A 27,266-nucleotide genomic window follows, 5' to 3' on the forward strand; every position below is an offset into this window, starting at 1 on the left:
AATTCCTGTCAGTCAGAGTTTACATTTGAACCCTGCATGCCAAGTAAATTAACTGAATCCAGTCTTCCTGAATTGGGAAAATCTTCACAGTTAATTAAAGTCCTTTTGATGACTTGAGAGGCTACCTGGAACAGAGGCTAGACAGAGTTAAAGGAATAAAGTAGGTATTTATTAAAAGGCTTTGGGCAGTACAAGAGCCTGGTCAAGGCTACACCCAAGATGGATGACAGATCACGAGTTTTCACATTTTTGTAAGTTTTGGTCCATTTACATATTGGGGTTAATTGTCCAATTACAGCTTCAGGTAATGAAGTCCCATCCTCCCAGACTGCACGCCTAAATTCACTGTTGTTTATACTTTTTGGGCCTGAAGCTGCAACAATGTCCTTGGTTCTCAGGATGGAAAAGGATTGTTTTGTCTAACCAGACTGTGAAGAGAACTTGCTAACACTTATATGAAGTTCAGAGTCATATACTAATGCAGTACAGAATCTGGAAAATATGAGAGCTAAAACTTAAGGCATTACTATTTACAGCCTGTCTTTCTTCAAACCACAGGACAATGTAGGTAGGGGAAAATATATATGTATTCATACTGGCCCTGTAAAAGCAGATAGAAACCTATGTTTGAGCAAAATATCATGAGAAAGGATTAGGACTGCTTTAGCTGAAAGAAATGATAAATTACTTGGTTCAACTTCTTAACCCTAAAATGTCTCAACAATTCCTTCCATTAGGATTTCAGTTGGGACTCCAAGTCTAGCATAACACCCTTGCTTATTCCATTTTAACTAAGACTGACTATAAGACTATGTACAGGTCCCACTCTTGTTTCCATACAGTGCAAAAACAAGAAGGAAGCAAAAAAAAAGTGTATATATCCATGTGGTGTATACATATCTGTGTGTATAGAGACATAAAAGGAAAGCAAGCACTTGGAATTAGTGAGCTTTGATTTTCTCAAATACTTCTCAAAGGATGACAGAAGTGATGGCTCCAGCATTACATGAGCCTGGTTGTCCCAGACATATCTAAAGGTATACAACCTATGAGACAGCAATCTAGGCCAAAATACATGCAGGCTGGCACTAAATGGCATTCTAGGAAAAACAGAATATCTAACACATAACTCATAGGAGGCTTTGCAAGCAGCATAATGCTACTTAAGTCACCAGACCACTGTTATCTTCATTTCTGAATGTTGCAAATTACTTTCATCATCCACTTTCCACTCATGACAGGAGAAAGAAGTTGGAGTCAAGCTTAAAGAGACAGTTCACTTCTAAAAACCTTGGTGGGCTGACTGCAGATCACTTTGGCAAGAGATTTTTAAACAGTTTTAAATTTGTCTAGGCCCTTTGCACATCTAGTTCAGCTTTTGGCCAACTTCCAATAGTAAATGAGGAATTCTTCACTTTCTGTCCCAGCTGCTATGAAATTTTGTTGTAAAGTGAATTAAAATTACAGAAATCCATCCAAAGAGTGGTTGAAAGGAATACACACTCCTGCACAGAAAAGGAAAAAGCTTTTTCCACACTACAGTAAAAAAAGGACACATGAAATTATTCAGTCCCAAACTGGCGTATGCAGTGCCTGTTGCATAAAGATAACTAAAGCCATCTTGTCTCATCTGGTCTGTAGAAATATCATATGTTTTGCAGGTCCGGAGGGCTGTGGAAGAGAAGCTGGAAAGTGAAAAGAAGGCTCCATAGAACTATTTTTACCAGGCCTATTTCTCTTCTCCTGAGGTGGTTGAATGGAGCCCGTTCTGATGGAAGGAGAGAGAAGGAAAGAGTAAAATTGCAGAGAGGAGAAATTGAAGACCTTTGCATGGAAAATACTGTAAATCTTAATCTGACAAAGTCACATCCATGTACAGGGAGACCAGTACCACCATTTTTCCATGCCTAAGCTTGAGAATTTTGTTTATAATCTCTATTTTTACTACTTTCTTTCTTTTTTCCCCCCCCACCCCACAATACAAGAGGCAAAATCATGATCAAAGCTGAAAGGTAGGCTTATAATATTTTGAAGGAAAAGATGACATGCATAAGCACAATTCTTTCATTAAAAGATTTGATTGCATTTACTTACATGAAATTGGACTTTCAGAAACTGCTGGATCCCATTAAAGTCACATGCTATTTTTATGTAAAGATTTCAGCACTATTCTTTGGGAGGAGTCTGTTTACATACAATATTAGATATCATTTTTCGTATGTACTATGCATTTGACTGTGGTACTCATATATGCAGTAAGGTGTCTTACAGCAAAAAACAGCTTCACTGGACACTGTGGGACTTCCTGGAAGAAAAGTTCCTGAGATGTGAGTGCATGTGCAAGTGTTTATGTGTAACAAAGATCTGAGTGTATGAGCCAGTTTGTGAACTGGCTTGCTCAAATTACATCTCACCATCTTACCTCCTTTGGTAGCCAGCTACTCTCTGAATAGATATTTTGGCATCAGAAGAACTCCGATGAGACTTCTTACCAGCAACAGCATGGGTAGGTCAAGTGTCTTCAGCTGAATTTGAAAAAAACCAAAAAAAATCCCAAACTCCCAAAACAATCAGAATATCTTCATAGAAACTAGAAAGGTCCTGCAAAGAAACAAGCACTCCATATGTACACACATATCTGGCTGTGGTGTTCTTCCAACAACATCTTAAGCAGCTCTACATCACATATGGTACCAGAAAAGCAGACCTGCTGCAGATATCTTGTGATAGAGAAGAAAAATTCAGTATGATTTTCTGTGTCACCATGCCAGCTGGCAGTGTAATGTTTGCAGAGTTCACATATGACTGCAATTTTCTTTAATGACAGTCCTTTCCTACTGTGAATATGATTTAGAAATTATTCTAGCTGCAGTAAACTCATTTAGGGAAATTTGAGGGCCACTGGCAGAAGTGCAGGCACATCTGCCACAGCCAGTGTCCTCCCTCCATGTGGAGGCGTAATCAAAATCAGACTCCTCAGCATTACAATCCCTGTGATAAATTAGCAGGTTAGTAGAAGTCTATGCATCCACTGAGATCTAATATTAAAGAACCTCTGGCTTTAATGAGTTGACTGGTCAAGGGATTTAACTCACCCAGTAATATCAGCCAGCAAAGCTTGCTTACCTGTGTTACATACCTTAGACATGTATGTGTGCAGTGCCTGGCCTCTTCCCACTGTTCATTTTGGGATTGCGTCTACTCCATAGTAAAGGGAAAAATTTTCTCATGTGATAGACCAGTATATTTTGGGCTCACACTAAGATATAACATGTATGGACTCCCCTAGATTGTCATTTTTCAGTGAATCTTGGCCATACACACACACACAAACATGCACCACTAGGAGGAAATGAATTCCAGACCCTTTAACGGAAACATTGCTGACAGCAGGTACTAGAGAAAAGGCATTAACAACACATTCACTTTGATCATGTTGATGGTTCAATCTCTCTTATCTCAAGGAAATTATGGTACAATTCTTTCTAGAGCAACACAGTTAGCAAGGTACCCTTAGGTATAAGCTGCTACGGTCACACAGCAACTGGAACAACTGAACACATCAGCAACATGTCTACTGATACAAGAACTTTGCCAACAGAAGAGGTCTGAGGGAGAGGGGTAGAACCAAAGTGTAAAAGCAGATTAATTGTCATTTCAAAATGCAATAGCACAAGTTTTGTATAATGTATGCCATTAACAGTGGATGAAGAAAGTGCATTTTAAGTGATGCAAAACAATAGCTCAAGATCTAATGTATTTGTGAATGGCAATAGTAATATCAGCACTTTTTAGAACAGCCTGTCCAAAAAAAATTTTGGCTGCAGTACAGGTAGAAAGTCCTATGGTATGGCATATACATTCAGACCAATGGCAATAAACCACATAAAAGTACAGACTGCAAATCAAACAGGTGTGGGAAGGCCAGAGGCAACAAGGGCTTTGATTTAGTGCATTTAGAGCACCTTCCAGTGTAAAGACATGCACACAACTAAAGACACCACTACAAATGAGAATAGCATTACTGAGAATATCAGCATGAAATGACTAGATTTCTATATTACAGGTCTCAAAGCCAAAGAAATTCTTTGCATAGCAGCATGGTGAGAATTGCATAAGTCTTGGGCCTGCCTTCTGCATTGCTGTAGATCTTTGCTACAATGCTGTTGAAGACATTTAGATACAAAATCCCTATTTTAAAACCCAATTTTTTAAATAGACAACTGGAGAAATAAATTGGTGTTCCAAATGCTCTGGAAAATTCTGTTGCACTGATTGTCAATCCTTTCCTACATATAACAGTCAACTCCCTTACAGCGTGTGTAATGGTGAAGGACAATTGTGTTGTTGCTGGAAAACAAAGTTTGTTCCTTAAGCAACATTTTAAAGATAGGTAAGTCTGTCACTTACATTGTAAAGAAAAATCACCTAATGGAAGTGTACTCTGAGTTTGAGCAATGATACGCAGAGGTTTTGAAGGGAATTTTTCTCCTCTACTCCTTCTGCTTCCAGCAGAGGGTCTGAGTCAGGACAGTTTTCTAGCCTCCAGGCAGCCTGCTCTGTTACATATGCAAGTAAGATCTAAGAGATTCTTCTCTGTATGCTTCTACGCTGCCACACTCCTCCAGAAAAAGGTCTGGTAAGATTATGGCTGTATGTCCTGGCATGAGGGAGAATGATGCTTTCTGTCAACTAAGCACCAGACATCTGATTCCTAGTGAGTCCCCATTTCAATGGGCAGCTGACTCTGTGTCCCAGGGAGTTACTAAGACATGCAATTAAGAGAGACTAATTCAGAGTGCAAGTAAGAATAACATATATCTGCATTAAGACTTCAGACAGGGTATGGAGTAGTAAAATTCTTAAAACCTATTTCAGAAGCAGGCTTACAAAGCTCACCACTTCCATTGGTGACACTAGGATTAATAGGAAGGTCAAGTTAGGCTTAGATCATTTGTGTTTCTTGCACAAGTGTGTGCATATGTGTAGATTTCCTTTTCAGAAACAACACAGGGGAACTTGAAAGCCCAAAGGAGCTTTTCCCCCTACAGCAAATAAGTGAATAAAGCCTTTACTGTGGTTCAATAACCACAGTTATGGGTACTAGAAAAATCACCACAGTCCACTGGCCCTGTTAAAAGGACAGTTGAAGAGAATATTTAAACAGTGACAGTGGCAATTTTCTAAAGTTAGACTTTCAAATTAGCCGTCTGCAGACCAAAATCACCAGTTTTGATACTTTTAGGAATCAGAACCACTGTCTAAAATTAGATGGACACAGAAAATCTTGACAAAATGGACTCATCCTTGACCTATTCGTTTATTTCAAAAACCTTCTGTTCATTTAACTTACATACATCAGGGAATGTTGTTGGTATTTGATCCTTTTCTGTGATTCAACAATGTGGTCTATGTCAAAGGCAACCAAAGAAACTGAAGAGAACTAAGGAAACACCTTCACTGACTAAACAAGGGAAATGCTTTTGGAGTTACATACTTCAAACAAAACTGCATCACAAGTTCTCAGAACAAAACTGCTTAACTTCACCATAAAGGTAATTTTAAAAAGTGTTTTTGCAGTCAACAGTGACTGAAGTTAAGAACCACATTTTTTTACAATTCTCTCATATTACCCTTTCCTCAGCATTAGGCATTCAAAGTTGTTCAACTACTTAGGCATTTAAAAGGTCAATTTGCAAGGTATTTTGGTTTGCCAATTTTCATAGTTAGATAGGATATTAAACCATGTTCCAAATTTGCCATGAATCATGTCTAATTTCTCTAGTGCTGAGGAAGCTAATGGAGCGCAATTTCTAAATTAGGGTACACTGTCAAATTTATAGAACCCTTGATATAGAGCACACAGGTTTTTTGTCTCTATCCAAACTGTATGAATTTTCTTCAAGATTTTCTGTCCTTGTATCTTTTCCAGCAATAACCTTGCAATAACGTTATTGCAATAACCTTGCAATGTGAGTAAATTTTGATGAATTGTTGATTTGCTTGAAGTCTTTGTGTATTGTGGGACAGACCTAGAAAGGACCAGAAGTTTAGATAGAGCAAATTATTCTGAGTGTATTTTTTGCCAAGCAGACAGCCACAATGGCATGATAAATTGGAATTTATGGCTCTAATGCCTGCTCACTCCAATATTTGCAAGCCTGAACTGTCACCAATACTACCACACAGGCTATTGATCAGAACACAGGACCTCATGTTTTCTCTCTCTTCAAAATCAAAGTTGTGCAGAGGAAAGAAGAATAAGGTCCTTAAAGTAAGGACAAAGGTATGAATTCTCAACATGACTGGAATAGAACAACAGATCACTACCAAATTAAGCACATTAAATTTTCCCTATAGTCCACATATACAATTCACTAGGACAAAAGCCTATACTCTCTCTGAAATCCTTTTTACATTCACATAAGATGTGCACATTAATGGATCCCGGGATGATTTTTGAAATTCCTTAGAACACACTATGTTTCTCCAGAAGAAGAAAAGTTGCCAGACAAGATCAGGCTGATGTTGAAGAAGTGCCGTTTCACTCCTTCTGACTTAGACATGATGTTTAAAGGTAACATTTATCATCATTACTGCACTGTGTATCCAGCAGCAGCCTAACAAAAGGTGCAAAAATTCCAGGATGAAGGTCACTGTCTTTCTGAAAGTTCAGAGCCTGGACAGCATCCATACTTTCACTCTGTGAGAAGGAACAAGCCAGGCTCTGTGCATGTCATTCAGATGGCAAATAATACCTAGACAAGATATTATATGATGGCAACACCAGTCACAATGCCAGGTGTCAGAATTTTGGGCACCATTCAGGCATCATATCTCAATTCAATATTTCCCTACTAGATGCAGCTTGTTGCCAGAGTACAAGTAAACTTCATAACTGACTGCCACGAGTCAATCCAGGAGCAGGGAATTAAATGGCTCAGGCACTCTAGTCTAGGAGAAGAGTAAAAAAGGACTGTGGCTGAAGCACTGGGAGCAACGGTGCTTTTCTCCTGCCTTGAGTGAAAGTAAACAAGTCCATTGTCATCTGACTTTGCCAAACCTCAAAGTATAATGCTAGAAGGAAAAATAAGTTACAGAATTGAGCATATACAACTCTTTTCTTCCCTTCATAAATTGTATGTTAGAGTAGCTGAATCTATCAAAGTTTTTACAGTATGCTATATATATATAATGGCACATTTAAGCTTTGTAAAGGGTTTGGAACATTTCAGAAATGTCTCTGATGCTGAAAAAGGCTAATGTATTACAAATAATATAATATTTTAATTCAGAAAAAATATGTTTTGGAATTTTGACCTAGCATTAGGGTTAGGAAACTGAACGAGGATGCCATGAAGCATGACTGACAAATCAGTCAAGCTAGTCTGCTTCAGATACATATTGTGCAAGGCATTATCACTGCGATCAGTCACAAAAAATGCATATTTCGTTTTTTTTACATTAAATACTACACCTGTGAACCTATGTAAAAGATATACAAAATATAAATGTCATCAGGACTGTATATTTCAAACTTTTTAAAATAAACACAAAGTGTATATATATATGTAGGCATATAGGTTGTAATTTCAATGTCAACACTAGCACAGTTTGTCTCTTCTAAATACAGGCCTGTATACTTCCTAGTCCAACACATGCACCTACAAACACATGATCATGCATACAGCTTTACGTTCTGCTGTTTGCAGAAAAGTCAGAATATACAGCACTATACATTGTTTCAACTCAAAATTGACTGACAAATTAAGAAAGATGCCGTTCAAAAGAAATTCCTTGTGAACTATTAAAAAAAAAAACCCAAAACCCAGAGAAAACCAGGGATATCTCTATTTCATCTCAATAAAAACACTGAAGACCATGGTGATGATGACCTAAGATTCAGAACGCTTTGTCTGGCATGTGGTGGGGGTCTCTCTTGGACAAAACACAACAGTGTGGAACTGGTTGTTACGACACATACCAAACACAGTTATAGTGAGGGCATAGAGCTTTCACAACACCATCCAACCCAGCTCTGGGTTCAGACTACTGAAGTCTCTGACTGAAAGGAGACAGAGCTGTACACTGTTCTTCTCACAGCAGGAGGGGCTGATGGGGATCTGGATGCCCATCTGGAAGGTAGGCGTCGATTTGCTGGCCGAGCGGGACGGGAGAAGCCCTTCTCACTTGAACATTTAGCTGGCACAAATATCTAGAACAAAAAGGCAAGTCCTTGCTTTAACAAGTTACAGCTTTTGTGGAATGCAGTGGGAATGCAGGAAGACATTTGTGGTGACCTCAGAACAGGTGGTTGGAAGCTATTAAAAGGAGTGCAGCAATGCACAGAATGCAAAAGAACAGCTATTTCTATGTACAGGGATCCTCACATCACTTGTGGTTTAAAATACATGAAGACAAGTGTCAGACACAAGGAAACATATAAAATGATGGTGCAAGACAAAATTGACATTTCCTCTTATCTTTTAGTTTCTAGAAGTTTATTTGTCAATGAATGTTGTAAAAAATTCCAAGTGTAGAACTCAGAACACCATCTGATATTACTGGAGTAGGATCTACATATTTCTCAGGTATTTTTTGATAGATCCTATTTCAGGAAACTCTGTTTCCGTTAGTTCCGCGTGAAGCTGTTTAACTTGGTAGCTAATTCAGAATGGTTATGTGTTAATACAGTGTCATGTCTACCAGCAGAGCCATAGAGATGCAGAGGAAACTCAACAGATTTGGATCATAGCTACATTGATTTAAATTTTAAATAATGAAACCCAGTGCCTCAAGCCACATGTAGTTCTTTACATCTCTGAAATATTAATTCTGCTGGACATTAAATGGTAACTCCTGGTCAGGCAGCATTCTACACTTAATTTCTACAGATAGAAATGACAACATAAAATGTGAGCCTGTGGAAAAAGTCATTATTCCTTTCCTCCATATTAATTGATGAAAATTTGTTTGCCTGTCAAAAGTTTATTAGATGAAAAAGAAATCAGAAACTTCATAGCTTTTTTCTTTCTGTGCTGAAGGAAAAATGTGCCTGTTAAGCAAGACATTGCATCACAGCAAAGCTGTCAGAAATACATACAGAAGAAAATCTGCATGGTCAGATTCTCAGCTGCTTAAATCTATATAGCTCCAGTGAAGTCTGTGAATTTGTACCAGTTTAAGGCATACCAGCTGACAGCCTGAACCCATTTAAGTTTCCCAGCTCAAAACATACCTGCCCTAGCTTTTTTGAGATTCCAAGAGGCATATATCTTTGTGTTCTTTGCGGACTTTTACAAAACCTGCAACTTAACGGAGTGTTTTACAAACCATCTGTTTGTCTTTTCATTAAGAAAGAATGTTGGCAAAGGCAGTATTTCTAAACTTCTGAAAATAAACTTCAGCCAAATATAAATTAATTAGTCATGCCATCCTCTTCTGTTTCTGTGAGCCTATGCTTGAATATATAGGAGAAGCTGGAACTGAGACATGAGTGAAAGATGGTTACTTTATTACTGGAAACATTATGGAGTCACAATACTCCTTGTCATAGGCAGTTTCAAGGAAATCCTGATCCAAGTGGCACTCTGGATACTGAAAAATGTTATCTAAGACCTCTAGGGTTTGTGGCATGGCCAAGTCTGTTTAAGCCTATGGGAAGTCTTATGACATAACATATCAGCTAAAGGAAGGAGAGAGGGTGTTAAAATCTGGTTGAAGCTCTCACTAGTTCAATCTTAGCATAACTGCACTGTAGTAAAATACAAGCTTTGCAGAATGGCAGCAGGGATAAGAATTTGGCACGTCTTCACTGCTCATTCTTACTTACATGCTCCTACCCTCCCACAACTCTTAATCTGCAGAGGAAATGCTCCTGATTCATCCAGATCCTGGCCTAAAGTATCTAGTTTTACATAATTGGTTACAATACAATATTAGTCTGCCCCATTTAAGAGTCTGAAGCTTGCTATGAAATGGAATTGTTTTGCTTTTGTCGTTCTTATGAACCTTACCTCTGGTAACTTCTGTCTCTCTTTTCCTTGCTTGAGTTGCTGCCCAATATGCCTGGCTGAATTCCTTGGAAAGTCTTGTTTTTCTTGCTCAATCTGGAGCACTTCTAAATACTGACTCAGTGTCTTACAGCCCCCATTGGTGAATTCAGAATTTGCCTGTGTCCTCTTATCTTTGCAGCATTTTGCATTACACAGAGAAGTCGCAGTTGATTTTTCATAGGTTTTCAAAAGCTTTTCAACAACACCATAGTTCGACCTTGAGTCAGCTGAACGCGGGCGGCCGGATAAATTACTTGGTCTCCAGTCATGCTCGTGAAGCATGTGCCTATAACCACTAGTATTTGGAAGTCCATTCATGTGTTTTTGTTGCCCTGCTGTCCTGACAGCTTTGCTGGGGTTGTTAGTTTCTTGCTCCTTTGCTGCAGAGAGCTTGTGATTTGAAACACAAGACGTATTTACAGTTTCTGCCCTGCTAGTAGCAGAGTCACACAGCGGATCACAGGGTTTGTGATCTTCTGATGCTGTTTGAGGCACCTGGTTTTCCTGCAGAGCATTGTTACGTTTATCTGTGTGAAATACAGTCCGATTAAACTCATCAATCTTTGCTGCTAGCATTTCATTTCTTTGGGTCTTTCCCAAAGGATACCTGGTGTCATCCAAAAGATCATTGTGCGAGGTAGCAGGGGCATAAAAGTCATTACTGTAAAAAGGGCTGCTGTGAGACTTGGTGTTTTGTTTCTGATGCATCTTGTTGCTTTGGGCCATATTTCCATCTGAGCAACTCTTCTGAGCTGACAGTGGGGAAGGCTCATTTTTATTGTCTTTTCCAAGCTTGCCCATATCATATGCCCATGTGTTGTGGCAGAAACTCGTTGGAACATTACACACAATTCTGGTTACAGGTATTGCAGCAGTTACCATCCCAGGGACTTTCACAGCCTGCCCTTCATTTGCACAGGCTATTGCAGATTTATTTTTGTTTACAGGTGAAGGATTTCTCAGCTTCCCCCCATTCCAGCAATCCTGAGCCTTGCAATTGCTATTGATACCTGGATCTCTTACTGGTGCTTCTGAAAGCTGTACAACTGCAGAAAGTGAGTTTGTTAGGTGCCGAGAAGTGCTCCGTGGAGGAACTGGTGGAGCTTCTTTCTTTTGCCAAGGTCTGAAATCTGTTCCTGTGTCACCAGTAAGACTACTGTAAGAAATGTCCTTCAAAGCCTTGGTAGAACTCATCAGATTCTTCCTATTATTATGTTCCTCTGTTTCAAAAGCAACTGAAGTCTGTGATTCATTGCTGGACACATGGTTCATCTCAGGCAGAATAACTGTGTTTTGGGTTTCCTCAAATTCCCCCAGGAAAGGAAGTGACTTCATTCTGGAAATAACAGAAGAGGTTTTTTTAGGGATGAGCAATAAGGAACATTCCAGAGGACCTCAGCATGGGTTAATTCTCCCCAGAAGCAGGTGTTTTAACACTGGCTATTTAAAAAGGTTTGGGAACAGTTTTGCAGCAGCTGATATACCCAGCACAATCGAAACACACACAAAAAAATTGAGGAAAGGTGGTCAACAAAAGGAATTTGCATTCCTTTCCTTAGCACTAAAATTCTTTTTCTGAGTTTTTTAGATGATGACTGTTTTCTTATCTCTGCTACAGTAAGTACGGTAGGATCTTGTTCTAATGACTCATAGGAGTCTACCTGAATGAAGAAAGCTGTAGGACACAGTGTTATGAACCTTGTTTAGGTTCATAACCTTACACATGGGATCTGCTTTTTGATATATGATAAAAAAGGATCTTTAAAAGTTATGCATCAGCTGTGAATTCATTTGCTTCTAAGATACAAAGAGTAGCCCAGCTAAAATAATGAATTAGTGACAGACTTTTAACTGATCACATGGTGGAGTGAGAGAAATCCCTCTGACATTTGGGAGCATCTGAAAAGGTTCAATTTTACCTGAGAGTTTCTGCACAACTCAAGAGGCAGTCTGGTGTTTAGCTTTCCAGAGAAGACAATGAACACTGAATTTTTAACAGATAATGGAATGTTCACTTGCCATACTTTTCAGGGTCTGACTTGTCATCCTTCCATTAGTACAGTGATCCTTCCCTCTCTTGCTTTCTTTCTGCTCTTTGATCATCAGTTCTGGACACATCTCCCATGCTTAAGGTTAGATTTGGGCTTTAAGTAAGAAATTCCCAGCCTGACAAACCCATACAGTGTTGTATAAAATTACATGGAAATGGGGCCAGAGTAGACAGAAATATCTGTTCACTTTCCCAATCCTCTGTACAGCCATTAGAAACAAATGCAATTTCATCTCATATAAATACTAATCTGAATTTGTGTGTTCTGTATATAAAATCCATTTTGCTAGTAAAACCTGCCTTTGTATCATATTTCATTTGAATGCTCTATGCTAAGCACTGAAACACTAGGAGGGTAGGAACTGCCCAACTAATCCAACAGCAAACCTGCTTTCAAAGTGCAAAGCATAAGGAGAATTATTAATTTCCTTCCTCTAACATAAGAAGTCCAAAGATGTTTTTACCTTCTGTGATTGGACTTCTTTCGAATTTCCTCTTGATAGCTGCACAATTCTTCACTGACTCTGGCAAGTTCTTTAAGAGCCTTTATAAATATAAAAACAGTCCTTTAATATATACATTTAAAACTATATCTTCAGAATTAATTTGAAACTTGTGGTTATTTGCATTTAAGATTCACAGCAGAGAGAAGTAGTATGAGGAAAGATACAAAAATGCCCCCACCCTATGAGCAGAGGTAAAGAGAATGCTGTTAACACATTCAAACAGTGACAAGACACTCATTGATAGCAAACCTAGGAGCAAGTAAACACAGTGACTTTTGGAAAGCTAAAATCAGGGAGATCTGTTCTTCAGCATAACCTGGCAGGCCAAAGTCCTCAGTGTTTTCTTCCTCCTTGTAACTGAAAAATGCTCATACTTTACTTACTATATTGAGATCACCAATATAATTCTTGGTATTTTGCTCCGAATTTTTAATGGTGAGGCTGTCTTCAGGTTCTTCGTGGTCCTCAAAGGCCAGATTGTCCACTAACAGAGTATTGTTTCTGCTTTTGTCTCTGGGTTCCTTCCACTCATGTCCTGTTACACCAAGCAGACACCCTTTCTCCATTCTGTCGTTTGTCACATTGTGTTGATGGTTCAGCTCCTCTGTGTCACTCTCTTGCAAAGTAGGGGAATGCATGGACAGCTGCAGCATCTTGCTCTGAATGGCCTTGCTATCATGGATGGTCATATTGCTCTCCCTTCTGAGTTTTACCTCCTGGTAAAGCTGAAAAAACAATAGAACCTTCTATTAAATCATGGTATTGTAATGAAGTTTATGGCAAAGCCCCCATATTTATCTGCTGTGTTGAATGATGCTTCACTCAGCAGCACTGATTAGAAAGATTCTAGATGTGTTAGTAGGAAAGTGCTGAGTCACCTAGTGTGACAATTCAAACATCATGATTGCCACAGGATAAGGCTGTTCTCAAACTCTTTGCCATAATTTTAATGCATGGCTTCCACCTCTGGCTGGGACTGGAAGAGATCTCACAAGATAACTGGCCCTGTCTTGGGCCGAAGGCTGCATGGTTGTTTTCCAAGTAATACCAGCACACTAGGTGGTGGACACAACTGCTATCTGATGGATAGGGAATGTGGGGGAATGCGACAGAGAAAGAGTGTTCTGGCTATGTTACAGCCTATTAAAGCATATTATTTGAAGGAGAGGATGTGAATTCTCATAAAATACAATGCCATCTGCACTAGAGCAGACTCTTTCAGTTGTCAGACAAGTGAAATTCTTCCCTATGACTGGAGTGATAAATCAGTACTGCAGAATGGTATTATTTGACAACGTGCTGTCACCCTCTTCTTTTATGTTATCTGCTGAGATACAGTGGCTTCATCAGTAAATGGTGTTAATTCTGGCTATGCAGCACATTCAAACTAGGAACTGTGGTAAATTATAAATTAGAAAAAATGGCAACATCATAAAAATCTCTTCTGCTTACAGTATCATTTCCAATGCCAAGAATCCCACAGCTTTGTATAAACATTCACTCTTAACTTGCTCTCACGAAGAAAGCACACAGGCACCTCTGAACAGCCATCTGCCTGCCCTCTCACAGTGCACAAGGCCATCACAACAGCATTTGGAAGGACAGTGGAAAAGAATAACAACATGCAGAACATGTGGCCATTTCATGGGTAGTGCTGTGGATTAGAAGCATTCTCACGTTCAGAGACTTAACACTTGACCTCATCCTGGGTTTTCAGATTTCACTCCCAAAGCCCAGCTGCTCATGGAAACTGAAGGCTGAACGTTGCCATTTCCAAGAAATAAGAGACTCATATGGATTCAGCACACCAGTAAGAAGGAAGGGTACCACCCCATAATATCTCCTAAAACCCACAAGTCTTTCTGGAGGAATTAAGTTTGGTGGGCTAGAGAAAACTGCCAAATTAAAATACAAGCTGATAAGTAAGTACAAGTTTTATTGAGGAAATCCTTCTACAAATAATGGCATTTAAAAGGTATCTAACTCTCCTTTTCTCCAACCATGTGGTTTGTAGAGAAGAAATGTCAGGCATCTGAAATCAGCAGCAGCTATAGTCACATCTTAAGAGGGGATTTTAGGATTCCAATAACCTTGAGATATAATCTGTAGTTTTGTTTGGCCCTGCAGTAGCCAGCAAATAGCTCCATTATCTTTCTCTCAGCCCCATTCCATTCTTTATCTCTTCTTCTGTTTCTGTCTTGCTTTCTTAATCTCTGCGCTAATAAAGAACACGATGAAAACAGTCATTTTCATTACTGCCATTCCAAATAAGCTGTTATATATAAGAAAATGAAATTCAACTATATATACAGATCACATTACCAACTTTTGAAGCATTCTCAGCTTGGCAGTGAAATTAGGGAAGACTGCACAGAAAAGTCCTAACACAAAAGACAAAATGTGGCAAGCACCATCATACCAAAGTCTGCAAGAATTGTGAGTAAAATATAAGAGTTTACATTATGGAGTTCAGCTGCAGGCTGGCTTAATGGGCAGTGCAATTCCTTTGGTTCTGACCATTTTCCATATCAGTTTCATGTGAGCAATCTCTGCCATACATTCCTGTGCTGCTCAGCCACACGACAGTGCTGGCAGAGAGCAAGTGAAATTACTCCATATGTATATCAGATGAAAAATGTGGAAAGCTCATTAATGAAAAAACTTGCCTCTATGGGCTGCCAAGCAGACTAAATTAATGCATTAGAGAGTGTCAGAGGGTTTGGCTGCAGGGACAATTTGGGGATAAAAGAATAATAAATAATTGCGGTGACTATTTCTGGAAGGAGATGCATTGCAAATGTTTGCTAGTATGTGTAAACACAAGTGGTTTCAGAACTTTCATGCTATTTACTGTACCTGTTTCCTCTCCCAAGACTCATCCATAAAAGGAACAGGTTCTAGACAGAATAATTCTGTATCATGCAGTATTTCATATATATATATATATATAATTTTTATTATTACCATTTGCCCCAGCAGACATGTGCCATCTAAAGCCTTTTTACTAGATAATTATGATACCTGACTTTTTTGTTACAAAATATGCATTTTCTAAACCCCATATTGTTCAGTATTTACTTGAAAAAAGCATGTGTAATATAGGCAACATGGCTCATGCCCAGTTGAATTGTCAGCTGTCCGTAGAGCAAATAATCTCATAGCTCACAAAGCCACATTCACCTCCTACCTTTTATTTATGACCATTAAATGAGCAATTGTAAATACTGCTTAATCCCTGGATTTTCATCCTTCCACCAGCTGTTAGAAACTTCCAGTGACACAAAAGGAATAGGATAAAATACAGAAAAAAAATTGAAGCAACTCAATGTCACTTCATCCCAAGTGAATATGGTAGTGTTCAGATTTTTGTTTAAAAGTACCTCTTCTATTTTCTTCTGCATGACCTTCCATTGACATTCCCATTCTTTCCTTTCATTGTCAAATCTCTCCAGCAATTCCATTTTTTCTTTATTCCAGTTCCTCTCAGTATTCTTCAGTTGTTCACGCAGGTCCATGGCTAAAGTCTGTGCAACAGCAAAGACAGCTCTCCTTTTTTCTTTCTTCCCTGAATGTTTCCTGGAAATTTAAGAGAATAAGTCTTACTTATGTTTTATTGTAGCTTTCAGGGAACAAAGACAACCAAGAAAATTCTGAAAATTAATAAATTGAAATGAGTTTGCAGGAGACAGTATTATTGATATTTGTATAGAGTGTGACTCAAATATAGATGAACTAAGGATTATAGGGCATAAATGCAAAGGCAGAGATGCCTAGTCTGGAAAGGGGAGGTGGAACACATTCAGCATCACAGAATTCAGTAACATCTGCCACAGCAGGCTCTGTACCATGACCACTTTGCATCTCTGCCATTACTCTTCACTGTAAATGTGTTTTCAATGAATCTGAGTCTGTAGAGTATTGAATCACACTTCAGGATCTTGGGATCCTGCAATATCTGCCCTTGAGGGTGAAAGCTATTTTTATATTTGTTCAAAAGACAACTGCCAGTGTAAAAGTATCATGTTTACTCACGCACTCCCTGCATGCATGCAAGGAGCACGACAAGGACTGGTACATTCTTCTGGCAATTGAGGACTGCAAACTTGATATACTCAGGGAATTCTCATGGCTACATGAATGCTTTGGAATTCATGAAGGAAGACAGGACAGGAAAGCTAATAACAGGTACAAACACATATACAGTAGAAATAATTTATATAAAAGGGACAGAAGGTCACCAAAAAGGGTTCAAGAATTTTGGATTTACAGATCTAGATCCATGAATAGTTAGTTTCAGGACCAGCACAGGGAAAATTAGAAAATATTCTCCAATAGCACGAATAGAACTCCAATCTAGTTCTAAACCTTTCTCAGAATATTTGACTAATTAATGCTTCGGTTTCTTCTTCCCCTTCAGAAGTCTTTAGCATCTTAGTGTTTGTAAATGAAAAGAATATTCATTGAACCACTAAATTGGCAAGATTTAAGGGAAATATTTTAGATCTGCTTATCTGCCTTTGGAACAAAGCAGTTACAAATCTTATGGGCCTGGTTCTCCTCTTGCTTTCTTAGGTTTTATACAAGAAACCCCATTACCATCAGCACATTTACTATGCCAGCAAGTCTGAAATAACACTCATTCATTCACTTATAATGGCTCCTGTGATATAGTGCCCGGTACACAGGTGTTGATACTTGAGTTTGTTAACTTCAGCTCTCAAAGCCAGTTGTTGTGTTGCCTAGGTGGTCATGGAATCTAGTTCTAGTAATAAAATGCCTCTGCATTGCTTTCTTCTCCTGACAGAAATCAACTAGGTAAGGAATTGAATTTTCAGAGAGTTACCTAGGAGTAAGCCCAGTTTATCTTTCTGCAATTTGTTAATTTCCCTGACTGATGATCAGTGATTGCCAACTCACAGGAACTGCTGATTTTACTGCCCACATTTCTATGATGTAGTAAAAATTCACTCCTGAGCAAAGTTCTTCCCCATCCCCTATGTCAAGTCTTGTTGATTTAGCTGTGGTTACCATGTAATCACCGTTTACCAGTGTCTGCTTTATTTCACCAAACTGTGAAGACAATGTCAAACTTGGAATCAGCTTCTTTCAAGTACACATAAGCAGAAGAGCTCAGATGAAACCCAACAGGTTACTTAGGTCTTTGGGTCATAGGAAGTCCTCCTACAGGATCACCCAATCCATCATGGGCCCAGTCCTAACTCAGAGCTTGCAGAACAGTTTGCCCCAAGCATCTGCCTTGGAGCTCTGAAATTACAATCTGTCCCTCAACTACCTACAAAGAGATTTCAAACCCTTCTTCTTTCCTCTGCCTAAAAACATACAGAGCAACTTCATAAAACCATGAAACACCTTGAAACTTGTCTGCTGAAAGACAACACAGAGTTCTCATCAAAAAAGAAGCTAAGTACTGATTTGCTCACGGCCTCTTAGGGAATGCAGCCAGGCTACAGAAACTGCATCTCTCCAGGCCAGTGTTTCAGCTTTGTGCCAGACTCCAGTAGCGCTGATCAAAAACAACTTTCAAAAAAAATTCTATTACACTTAAGTTCCATTGCAATCTAAACATCTATTGCTAATGAACTTTAAGAATATTTCAGTACTTTCTCACCTTGATAATGCAAAGGTTGCAATTTTAGCACTGCGTTTGTTTTTTTTTTTTTTTTTTTACCATATCTATGTCTTTACAACCTTTCAGGATACCTCTGAGAAATCAACAAAAGTCACTCTTCTGCTCCACTATAATCCTTATACAAATATATATCAGAAAAAAATGAAAAACCCCCATATGTAAATGCTGTACAGTCATGAACAAGAGAGGCAGACATAATCTGTCAACATCTTGCACAAATGGTGATTTGGCTAGTGCACTGTTAGTAGTAATGACCATGCTTTAGTCAGCCACATATTACTAGAAAGGTCAATTCTGTATAGCATATTTGTTTTTACACATGTAAGAACAGATATAATATGTACTCCTTTCAAGCATGAATATAGCATTGAAAAGGCCTCTGGTGTTTCCTTAGTGCTGGAAAATACTATTGCCATGTTGGCATTCATCTTATCAATTTTCAAATTGTTTCATATGGAACTCTGATTATAAAAAAAGACTGAAGACAGAGGAAATCAAGTTTTGAAAGAGGATGGTTACAGAAATTACAGATGGTGACTTGTAGCTCTAAGATCCACAAAAGGCTTGTATTGTTTCTTAGGCTTCTCCGATTTCCTCTTGACATAAATTCTGAGAAAAAACCTCATGTTTATTGATATTAGCAGCTGGATGACTATACAGCTTTGCTGCTATTGTACAGTGGATCAGTTCCTCAGAGACTTTGACTCACATTTTTACTTCTCTTTCCCCTCACTTTCTCTTTTTTTTGGTGTTTCCTTTGGGTTTGTTTGGGGTTATTTTGGTGGAGTACAATGTGCAGTCCTGGTAATACACCCTCTGTGTGTATAGTGCACCGAGATTTCCCCATGGGTATTTCACATGGCTAAAGCAACCCAAGGCATGTAAAATGTCACATTATCATTTGCTCTGTGGATCAGAACAATATCTGTGCTCTTGCAGTATTGGCATTTTCTCCATGTCCTAGACAAGGTCAGAAGCTCATTACAGCAATCAAATTAAGCAAATAATCAATTTTGTCTGCATCAGCTGCATTTTGCCTTAACTTTTCCTTTAGCCCTTTCTCCTCTCAAACAAAAAATGTTTTAAGCCATTATTTGATGTTAGTCATTACTCCTCCATATCTCACCCTTTCTAGCCAGATATTAAAAATGCAAGATAGTTTGCAAACAACCTCTAGCATCTTCTGAAAATAATCAGCCTGACATCAGCTGAGATGTTATTTTTCACCAGAGTTTAATCACATTGGATGTGCATTATCATTCAGATACACAAATCTTCCCTTGTTTTTACAGAAAAACATGCAATCAAATTATATTTCCAAATAAGTGCTGTATTTTGGATGACTGAGGAAATTGTAAACATATGTATTTGTTCAATTATAAATATGTGCCATGTGTCACGATAACATGCACTTTATACATTAAAAGAAAGTACAGCTGAGTGAGAGAAGGGAAAGAAAAGAGGAGGAAATGAGAGAGTGAAAGAAAAATAAAAAAGAAACAGAAAAATAAAAAAGAAAAGTGAAAAAGAAAAAAGTGAGAAATAGAGAGAAAGAAAGAAAAGAAAGAAAAAGAAAAAGAAAAAAGAAAGAAAGGATTCAAGTGCACACAATGCTGTCATCCCTGTTGTTAATATATCTCTGCCTGCACTGAAAAAACTAACTGAACTTTAAGAATAAAGACCATGTATAACATATGAACTTCACATTTCATATAAATAACATTAAGAGGGATGTTTAAATAACTGTTTGTCACATCAAAAATTTGCCTTCTTTTTTAATCCTAACTGTTCAAAAACATTGATTTAAAATAAACTGCCAACCATACCTTTCATGGAATAAGAAATCCCTTAGGAGTTTTTCAGTCCATTTCCAGGCAGCAGAGAAAGTAATGAAACACACAGCTAGCAGGGATCTTTTTCTGTGAATCTTGATCTTTAAAAGAAGTAAGAAAGCTAAGCAAGACACAATCTTTCAACTGGGGCAGCATTTGCAACTCTCTTTGAATAAATGCTCAACTCTTGCAAACTGGAAAAGAGTTCCGTTCAGCATCATCCCCGCAGCTGGCTTCCATGTGACGTCAGTGCATGGAGGATGGTTTTAAAGCCATCTCTTCCAACCCCCAGCTTTGTAACTTTATATCTCCTCATATTTTGTGTAAACAACTCCAAGTCCAGGACATTTTTAGGTTTTATAGTGCAGTCCAGTCTTTAAAGCTTACCGAAGCAGCTAGTATTAATATCAAAGCTGTGACAATAGGCAATTGTGTAAAGGAAGATTTTTTTTGCTGTCTTTCAGGTCCGGTTTTCAGGGTTATATCTTTTAGTATGATCATTTTGAGCTTTGCAACTTGATCCTCCTTAACTGCTTTGTAAAAGGAGTTTTGTTTAAAGCAGTGGTTTTGCTGGTTAACAGCTATCCTAAGGAGCTAAAAGCAAACTACTCCTCCCTAAAATCCCTTTCTGTATTCTAAATATGCTCTCACTTATGAAATGCAGAATTATTGGGCACTGTGTAATCCTGCTGTCTTGTATTCTGGGAATGGCAGTAACGGTTTCTTTGGGATACACCCAAATATTCTCAATACTTTATAATGTTTCTGGATCAGATTCTACAGTCTGTTAATTCACTTTGTATCTCAGCAAAGCAAAACACTTGAAACTGGATGAAGAATCTCCCTTGAACAGGAAAACTCATCTCTGGCACAAGGCTGGTAAAGAAGGTCCAAAACCACCTTGAGCTGGATATAAATTCCTAGGAGTGTCCACAGCAAGTGTTGGCATGGGATGAGGCAAGGGACCATGACAAAAGCAATCCAGCAAGTGAAAGTCCACAGGAGACCCTGAAGCCAGAGCAGCAAAATTCAGCTGCTCCCCCTGCTGAGCCGCAGGCAGGAGGAGCCCAGCTCCTTCCTCAGTTCTCTGACCACCACGGTAACTCTCCTGCTGCACCGTGGGTTAAACTGTTCCCATTTTTTGGAACCTCGAGAGAGACCCCCAGGGTAAAGCCTCACATGCACCGCCCTGCCGGGTACTCCTGCTTGGGTGTGTCTGCAGACAACAACTGAGACAGGGGACAAATTCACCTTCCAGGGAACATTTTGCCCCATGTGTGCCTGGAGAAGGGCCACAAAAATACTTGATTCATGCAGCACAAAATTGGACAAATTGTGCTGTCAGGTGGATGTTGGAGTGCCCTAAGCAGGAACATATTTTTGTGGGCAGTGCAGCTGATTACAAAAGGATCTATGAGAAAAAGGGCACGGTATGAAGATTCACACATCCTTTGCTTAGTCAGCACTCTCCTTGTTAGAACAGTAAGTTTTTATCTGCTAAAATCCATTCTAAAATCCAGTATAAAGATTTTAACTCTGGGTGCATTTTATAGTAAATACCAAACCAGGTTTCAGGGAAAACACATTTTTTCTCCTTATATGGTCTAGCTGTAAGTCTCAGTGAATACATTAATTGAGTGCTTATTCTGCTTCCATGTAGCTTAAATAACAGGACTTGGGCTATTTGTAAAAATTGTAAAGATGATCTAAAAATTGAAAAAATTTGCCCCTAGTACACAGCTGAATGTTCCTGAAGAAAACTCCAGACTCTAAACTCTGAGGCTTTAAATCTAAAGAAACAGTATAACTTTGTTTTGTGAAGTTAGGTCTCAAGTGCCAGCTGACATGGCTGGGAGTGAAGCCTGAGTGCTTGAGAGCAAAACTGATCCCACAGCTGGAGGCCAGGCATCAGTGCACTGCCTCCTCCCTGAAGCCAGCACAACTGCACTACTGCACGTGAAGACAGACTCTTCAGACATGTTTTTTTACTCTTATCCATCAACACAGGCTATTATTCTTGTGTCTTTAATATTGATAACTCCATGCCTCTTGTCTTGCTATGTGGACTCTTTGAAGTAAAAACAGTAAAAATAAGTAAAACAATAGGTTAAATCTCAGGTTTGAGTTCTCAGTCAGGTAAAAGCCTACATTTCTGTCAGTGTGAGGAGCTAGAAATCTGTGAGACTCAGGGGCTCATTAGGAGACAAGCACTAGACCCTCCTCATAGGTCAAAGGAAAACGTTAAATTTATCCTTGTATTAAAAAGGTGAGAAAAATAAAACATTAAGTGAGTTGTAAAAACATGGTATCATTGTTCTATATACCCTTAAATGTAGCAGTAGAGAATTCTGCTTTTGAGGAAAAGAAATTATTCAACAGAGACTGTCCCTACTGTCCCTCCTCCAGCATCAGCAGACAAAGAAGCAAATGTGGCTTCTTGGAATCTGGCACAGATAAAATAAGCAGGAAGACTACGGTAGGCTTATTAAATACAATATATTGCTTCCACAGGAAAAGTATATTTTGTCCATATATGGTACCAGCACTGCTTGGGTCAAAAGTCAGCACCTCAACAAAACAAAAAAACAAAAAACAAAAAACAAACAAACAAAAAAAAAAAAGTGCAAAGGCATTTTAAACAAATTTCTCATCATCATGCAAGACTAGAGACAAAGCAGCATGAGTTTCAGCATGAGCTAAATCTGATCATATATTCAGGACAGTGGCTAATAAAATGTACTGAAGACCACTTCAGGGCATCTTTGGCTGTGCTGCACCAGCTTGGTTTTGGCACACCCATTCTGCTATGGCCACAAAAGCTAGTGATAAGAAGGAAGAAGAGCACTGCTGACACTGCAATCAACCCAACCTCACCATTATATTCCTGAATAATGTACACCTTGATAATCCTGGTATATACACCTCGGGAGTGGCTATATACAACAAGAAATGGGCAGAAGGGAATACAAACTCTGTCTCCTTTTAATGTTGTGTGCTTCTGCAATAGTATATAACTCACTGGAGAAACAGAGCCAACTAAGTGTTATGTCATGCTGCTGCTCCAAGGTTACATTGGAAATCGGTGGCAGATACTTTAGATGTTTACTTTAAATAGAGCCACCGTAATTTTCCCCATAGGCAACTGCATGTGTAATGGCAAAAGCTGGATTTGAATATCACTTCCCGTGGCATTAAATCAGAGACAGAAATGTAAGCCAATGGGAACTACATCCCTGATACTGATGCTTTTAGAAGTCTCCTACTCACCTATCAAATTCTGGGGTGATTAAGGAGAAGGGCATGCAATACCCTGAAGCTCTGCTTGTTTTCGTAAACAACCCCTGAAGTTCATGTGCAGTTCATCTCTTTTTATAACACATATTAGACAGCCATGTTTTTGGCAATTTTCTATTTTCCGACTGCCAGGCATATTTCTGCACTACAGCACCTGCTCTCTTCTAGTTTTGATTCTGAAGCACTGGTGACATGTGTCAGCAGACACTTATTCTATCTCTCAACTGCAGCTTCAGGCATGGATATTTTTGGTTGAAAGAAGTATCTTTGAGCCTGGAGAAAATGGTCATTCTAACATAATGGGAATTTTTCAGTAGCAGTAAAAGAGAATATCTGTAAAGGGATTTTGTCAGGGCATTCAAAACCAGCTATAAACAGGAAACAAATTTAATTGAATTTTTCTGGTAGCATTAAAGGAAAAAATGCACCTATTCCATAAATTACAGAAGAATTCATTTGAGATAGTGCCAATTTCCACAAGTGCAAAAATATCACAATTAGATCTACAGAAGCAAGATTTTTTCCTTTTGAAAGAATACATAGTAAATCCCCTGGGAACGTAGGAAACAGAAATTTAATATTTCAGGGAAGTGCTAAATGAAGGTAACTTCACAGTTCAAATTCAATTACTTTTTTCCCCTGGAACATTTATATTTCACTAGAATATTCCAAAATGTGAACAGTGAATCTGCTAAATGAGATTTCAACTGATAGGTAACCTGGCATATCCAGCTCCTTCCCATATGCAAACAAAATCTGTATTCTTCTCACTATTTGTCTTCAGAACTCCAAACTGTGCAGCAGGCAGATCAGTGAATCAGCAGTGTTGTGGCTGTCTCTGCCCTGCCTGACTCTAATGCACTCCTGCTAGAGGATGCTGATGTGTTCAGCTACATTTGCTCACTCATCTGTGACATGCTCTTCACCCACCAGGCCACCAGTTACTGAGTGGGGAGAACTTGCTTCCTTTCTTGGCAAGCATAATTACTAGATTTCATAATATCAAGATATTTCAATTTAGCAAGACATGGAACACTTATTTCATTGGCTAGATCTTATCTTTTGGCTATGGATAAATGTCCATACTCATTCTATTAGCTTTCTCAGCATCTTTTAAAGTTGTGAAATATCTGGCATGAAACAGATCAGCAGCTGAAATCACTCCCTTCAACCTGAATGCAAAAGAACAAGGAAAACACATCTAATTTCTCACTGAGATTTCTCTGTGAGGCTTCTCACCATTCTCCCTGCTCATGAGAGATTCAAAGACTGTGTGGAGCTTCTAAAATAATTTTGCATGCTTTAGTGTGCTTTAATTTCAGACTGCTGCATGTGCAATAGCTCCCTAAATGTCCCAAAAGGTCTCAGCTTTGATTTTGTTTTGTTGATGCCTGATAGAAAGCTCCAGGTTTTATGAAAGAAAAAATACAGTGAGAAATCAATGGGGTTGTAATTGCCAGTGCTGTGTGGAGATTATCTCCACCTCTCATCTCAGTAAGTCATTCTTACCTTTTCTGATTTCTGAGAAAGAAACAAATCTTTCCCAATTATTTTTCAAGATTTATTCAATGTATGAATTCAGTGTATTACTACTTTAGAGTATTACTGTTACTGATGCATTCACTGTAAATCAAAGCTTCCCTACTCATTTTTATTACATACAACACCAAGAAAGGTATAATCAAGAGTGGGTTAAAACCTAGAAGTCCAAAACTTCAGATCATAGATTAAGTCTGATTTTTCCTCTTAACATTTAAGAAAACACAAATGATTTTTTTTCCCCACAGGAGATACTAAAACAGAAAGAAACTGAAAAAGTCAGTCTTGTGCTACGATTTGGTATGACAAGTTTAAGGCTCAAATTGTTGTATATTTAATGTCCAAATTGCAAATCCATGGGGGAAAAAACTCCAAGTATTTCCAGAAGCTGCTGAAAAACAAAAGGCCTTTTCCAGTTACAGAAATTCACTGTGAATTATGGCTTGATCATATCTGGCCATAATAGTTTTTAATATGTGGAATTTAATTTTATGTAACTGCATAAATTAGAACATCTTAGAAGCTCCTTAGAATTACTTTGGGTCTGGCTTTATCCCTTACTAGAAAACCAGTCAACGCTATCTATTTTCCTCCAGACATCTCACTAACTATAAAATGGATAATGATGACAACACCCCCTCATAGGAATAAGTATTTGGATTAAATCAAGGAATTGAGTGATTTATCTGATCAAGGTTACTGCACTTGTAGAGTATATTGAGGAAAAGCTAGACTAAGAGAAAAATACTGTATTTTTTAATAATGAATATTTTTACTATTTTTTTCATTCACATAACAAAAATTTTATTGCCCCATCTCTTGTCGCTCTCTGAGGATTTTCCCTCAAAATGATGTTTCAACTATTTCAAGTAGCAGAGCGCAACCTAGGCATGGAGATGAACTGTTCTCACTGGGGAATGAATGAAGTGAACAGAGAGCTAACATGATAAACCAAAGGGGATGCTTACCACTAGCTAGAAAAACAGCTGCTTTATTTATTACCACTCTTTACTACTACATTATTCACCATGGAAACTGTAGAAAAAGAAGTGTCATTAATACACATACTTGTTCACATTTCAAGAATTCATATTTGTGGAACTTGGTGGTTTCAGCATGGGTTGAATAAAACAGAAAATGAGCTCCATCAGGCATTTCAGATGAGGTTTTCATAGTGGGAGATCTACTGCTTGTAGGAACTGCTATGTAAGTGTGAAAGAAAGAAATTAGTCACCTGTACTCTTATTTCAGCCTCTCCCAGGCAAGAAAGGAATATTCAGTGACCATTGATGCACACCCATGTACACAAGCTTCCCTCACTATGGTCACTGGCTACCAATGGCACAGTTAGATAGGGGTCACTCAGCAAAAACAAGAGTTACCATGTCCATTCAAAACTTCTGCTGAAATCTGGGGAGAGAACATAGAACCATGGTGACCACAGACTGGGAAATGCTACCGGATAAACTCGACATCAGCCAAGGTAACTTACACCATTCCCATCAGTCCAGGTCAGACTGCAGCATGGCTGTTTTTCTAGAGCACAGAGAGAATGCAGCCAACCTATATCTCTCAGAAGACTCCTCAGCTACTCTGATACCTTTTCCTCATGCATCTCATTCACAGAGGCTCCAGCTCCTGGCCACTGTTCCAGATATAGTGCTCTACATACCAACTATTTTGATTGGGGCCTAATGTACATAATACAGTGCTGAAAAACATTATCATCACAATTATGCAAAATATACATACAAGCTCTGATATACAACTGCAAAATACACACAGAATGTAGCTTTACCATTCATATGTGGCTAGAATACAAATTCTTTTTCTAGGAGTGAGAAAAGTAACAAGAGTCTTCATACCCACTCTGCATTTTTCTCTTTTGTTTCTGATTTGGTGTAAATTAATGAATGTTAAATTGGTTCCAGTCCTCAGGAAATTTTTATTCAAAAATTATAAAACCACACAAACTGAAAAATTCAATTTTCGGTTTGCTTACCTGGAATACCACAGTGAGAAGGTTTCCTATTCAACTGGATGACTTTTTGGTATGTTTTTCTGCAGTTCTTTTGGTTTGGCTTTGGTTTTGGCAAACAAGTAGTCTTCAGTGTTTTTACAGCAGTGGCTATTACGGAAACTATGTCTCTTGTACTTCTTATCTTGGAGGGTGGACAAAATAAACAAACTGAAAATAACACTACAATGAACAGTAAATGATGAATGACTTACAGTACAAAAAACAGTGTAAAAAGAAAGACAAGTTTAAATATTGTTGTGTATGAAAGGGATGAAAATAATACAAGGATGAGAATAAGTAAAATGATAGGCTGGAACATC

At 38.5% G+C, this 27,266-nt stretch overlaps 2 protein-coding genes across 4 annotated transcripts in view; both read right to left on the minus strand.

Annotated features, from left to right (window-relative positions):
• Positions 1-5,301: 5,301 nt before the first annotated feature.
• KIAA0408 (KIAA0408 ortholog) lies at positions 5,302-27,265 on the minus strand. 3 transcript variants are annotated; one of them, XM_085575135.1, is made up of 7 exons: positions 26,929-27,265; positions 20,088-20,194; positions 15,992-16,187; positions 12,995-13,336; positions 12,570-12,649; positions 10,017-11,391; positions 5,302-8,215 (listed from the first exon to the last, which is right to left on the minus strand). In XM_085575135.1, the coding sequence occupies exons 3-7, from the start codon at positions 16,124-16,126 to the stop codon at positions 8,045-8,047; spliced, it is 2,103 nt and encodes a 700-aa protein (XP_085431261.1). In that variant the 5' UTR covers positions 16,127-16,187; positions 20,088-20,194; positions 26,929-27,265; the 3' UTR covers positions 5,302-8,044. The 3 variants fall into 3 exon arrangements, with proteins under 3 accessions (XP_085431261.1, XP_031360237.3, XP_031360236.3); XM_031504377.3 differs by lacking the exon at positions 20,088-20,194 and having other exon boundaries at positions 26,929-27,141; XM_031504376.3 differs by lacking the exon at positions 26,929-27,265 and having other exon boundaries at positions 20,088-21,205.
• MTCL3 (MTCL family member 3) overlaps positions 26,997-27,266 on the minus strand; it is a 29,886-nt gene continuing 29,616 nt past the window's right edge. Inside the window, exon 7 of the mRNA XM_077782223.2 lies at positions 26,997-27,265. Coding sequence (XP_077638349.2) covers positions 27,155-27,265 — 111 coding nt within the window. The 3' untranslated portion in view covers positions 26,997-27,154. The remainder of the gene's footprint in view (position 27,266) is intronic.

This window comes from Lonchura striata, chromosome 3 (assembly GCF_050655825.1).
Source record: "Lonchura striata isolate lonStrDom1 chromosome 3, ASM5065582v1, whole genome shotgun sequence".
NCBI classification, from domain to species: domain Eukaryota; kingdom Metazoa; phylum Chordata; class Aves; order Passeriformes; family Estrildidae; genus Lonchura; species Lonchura striata.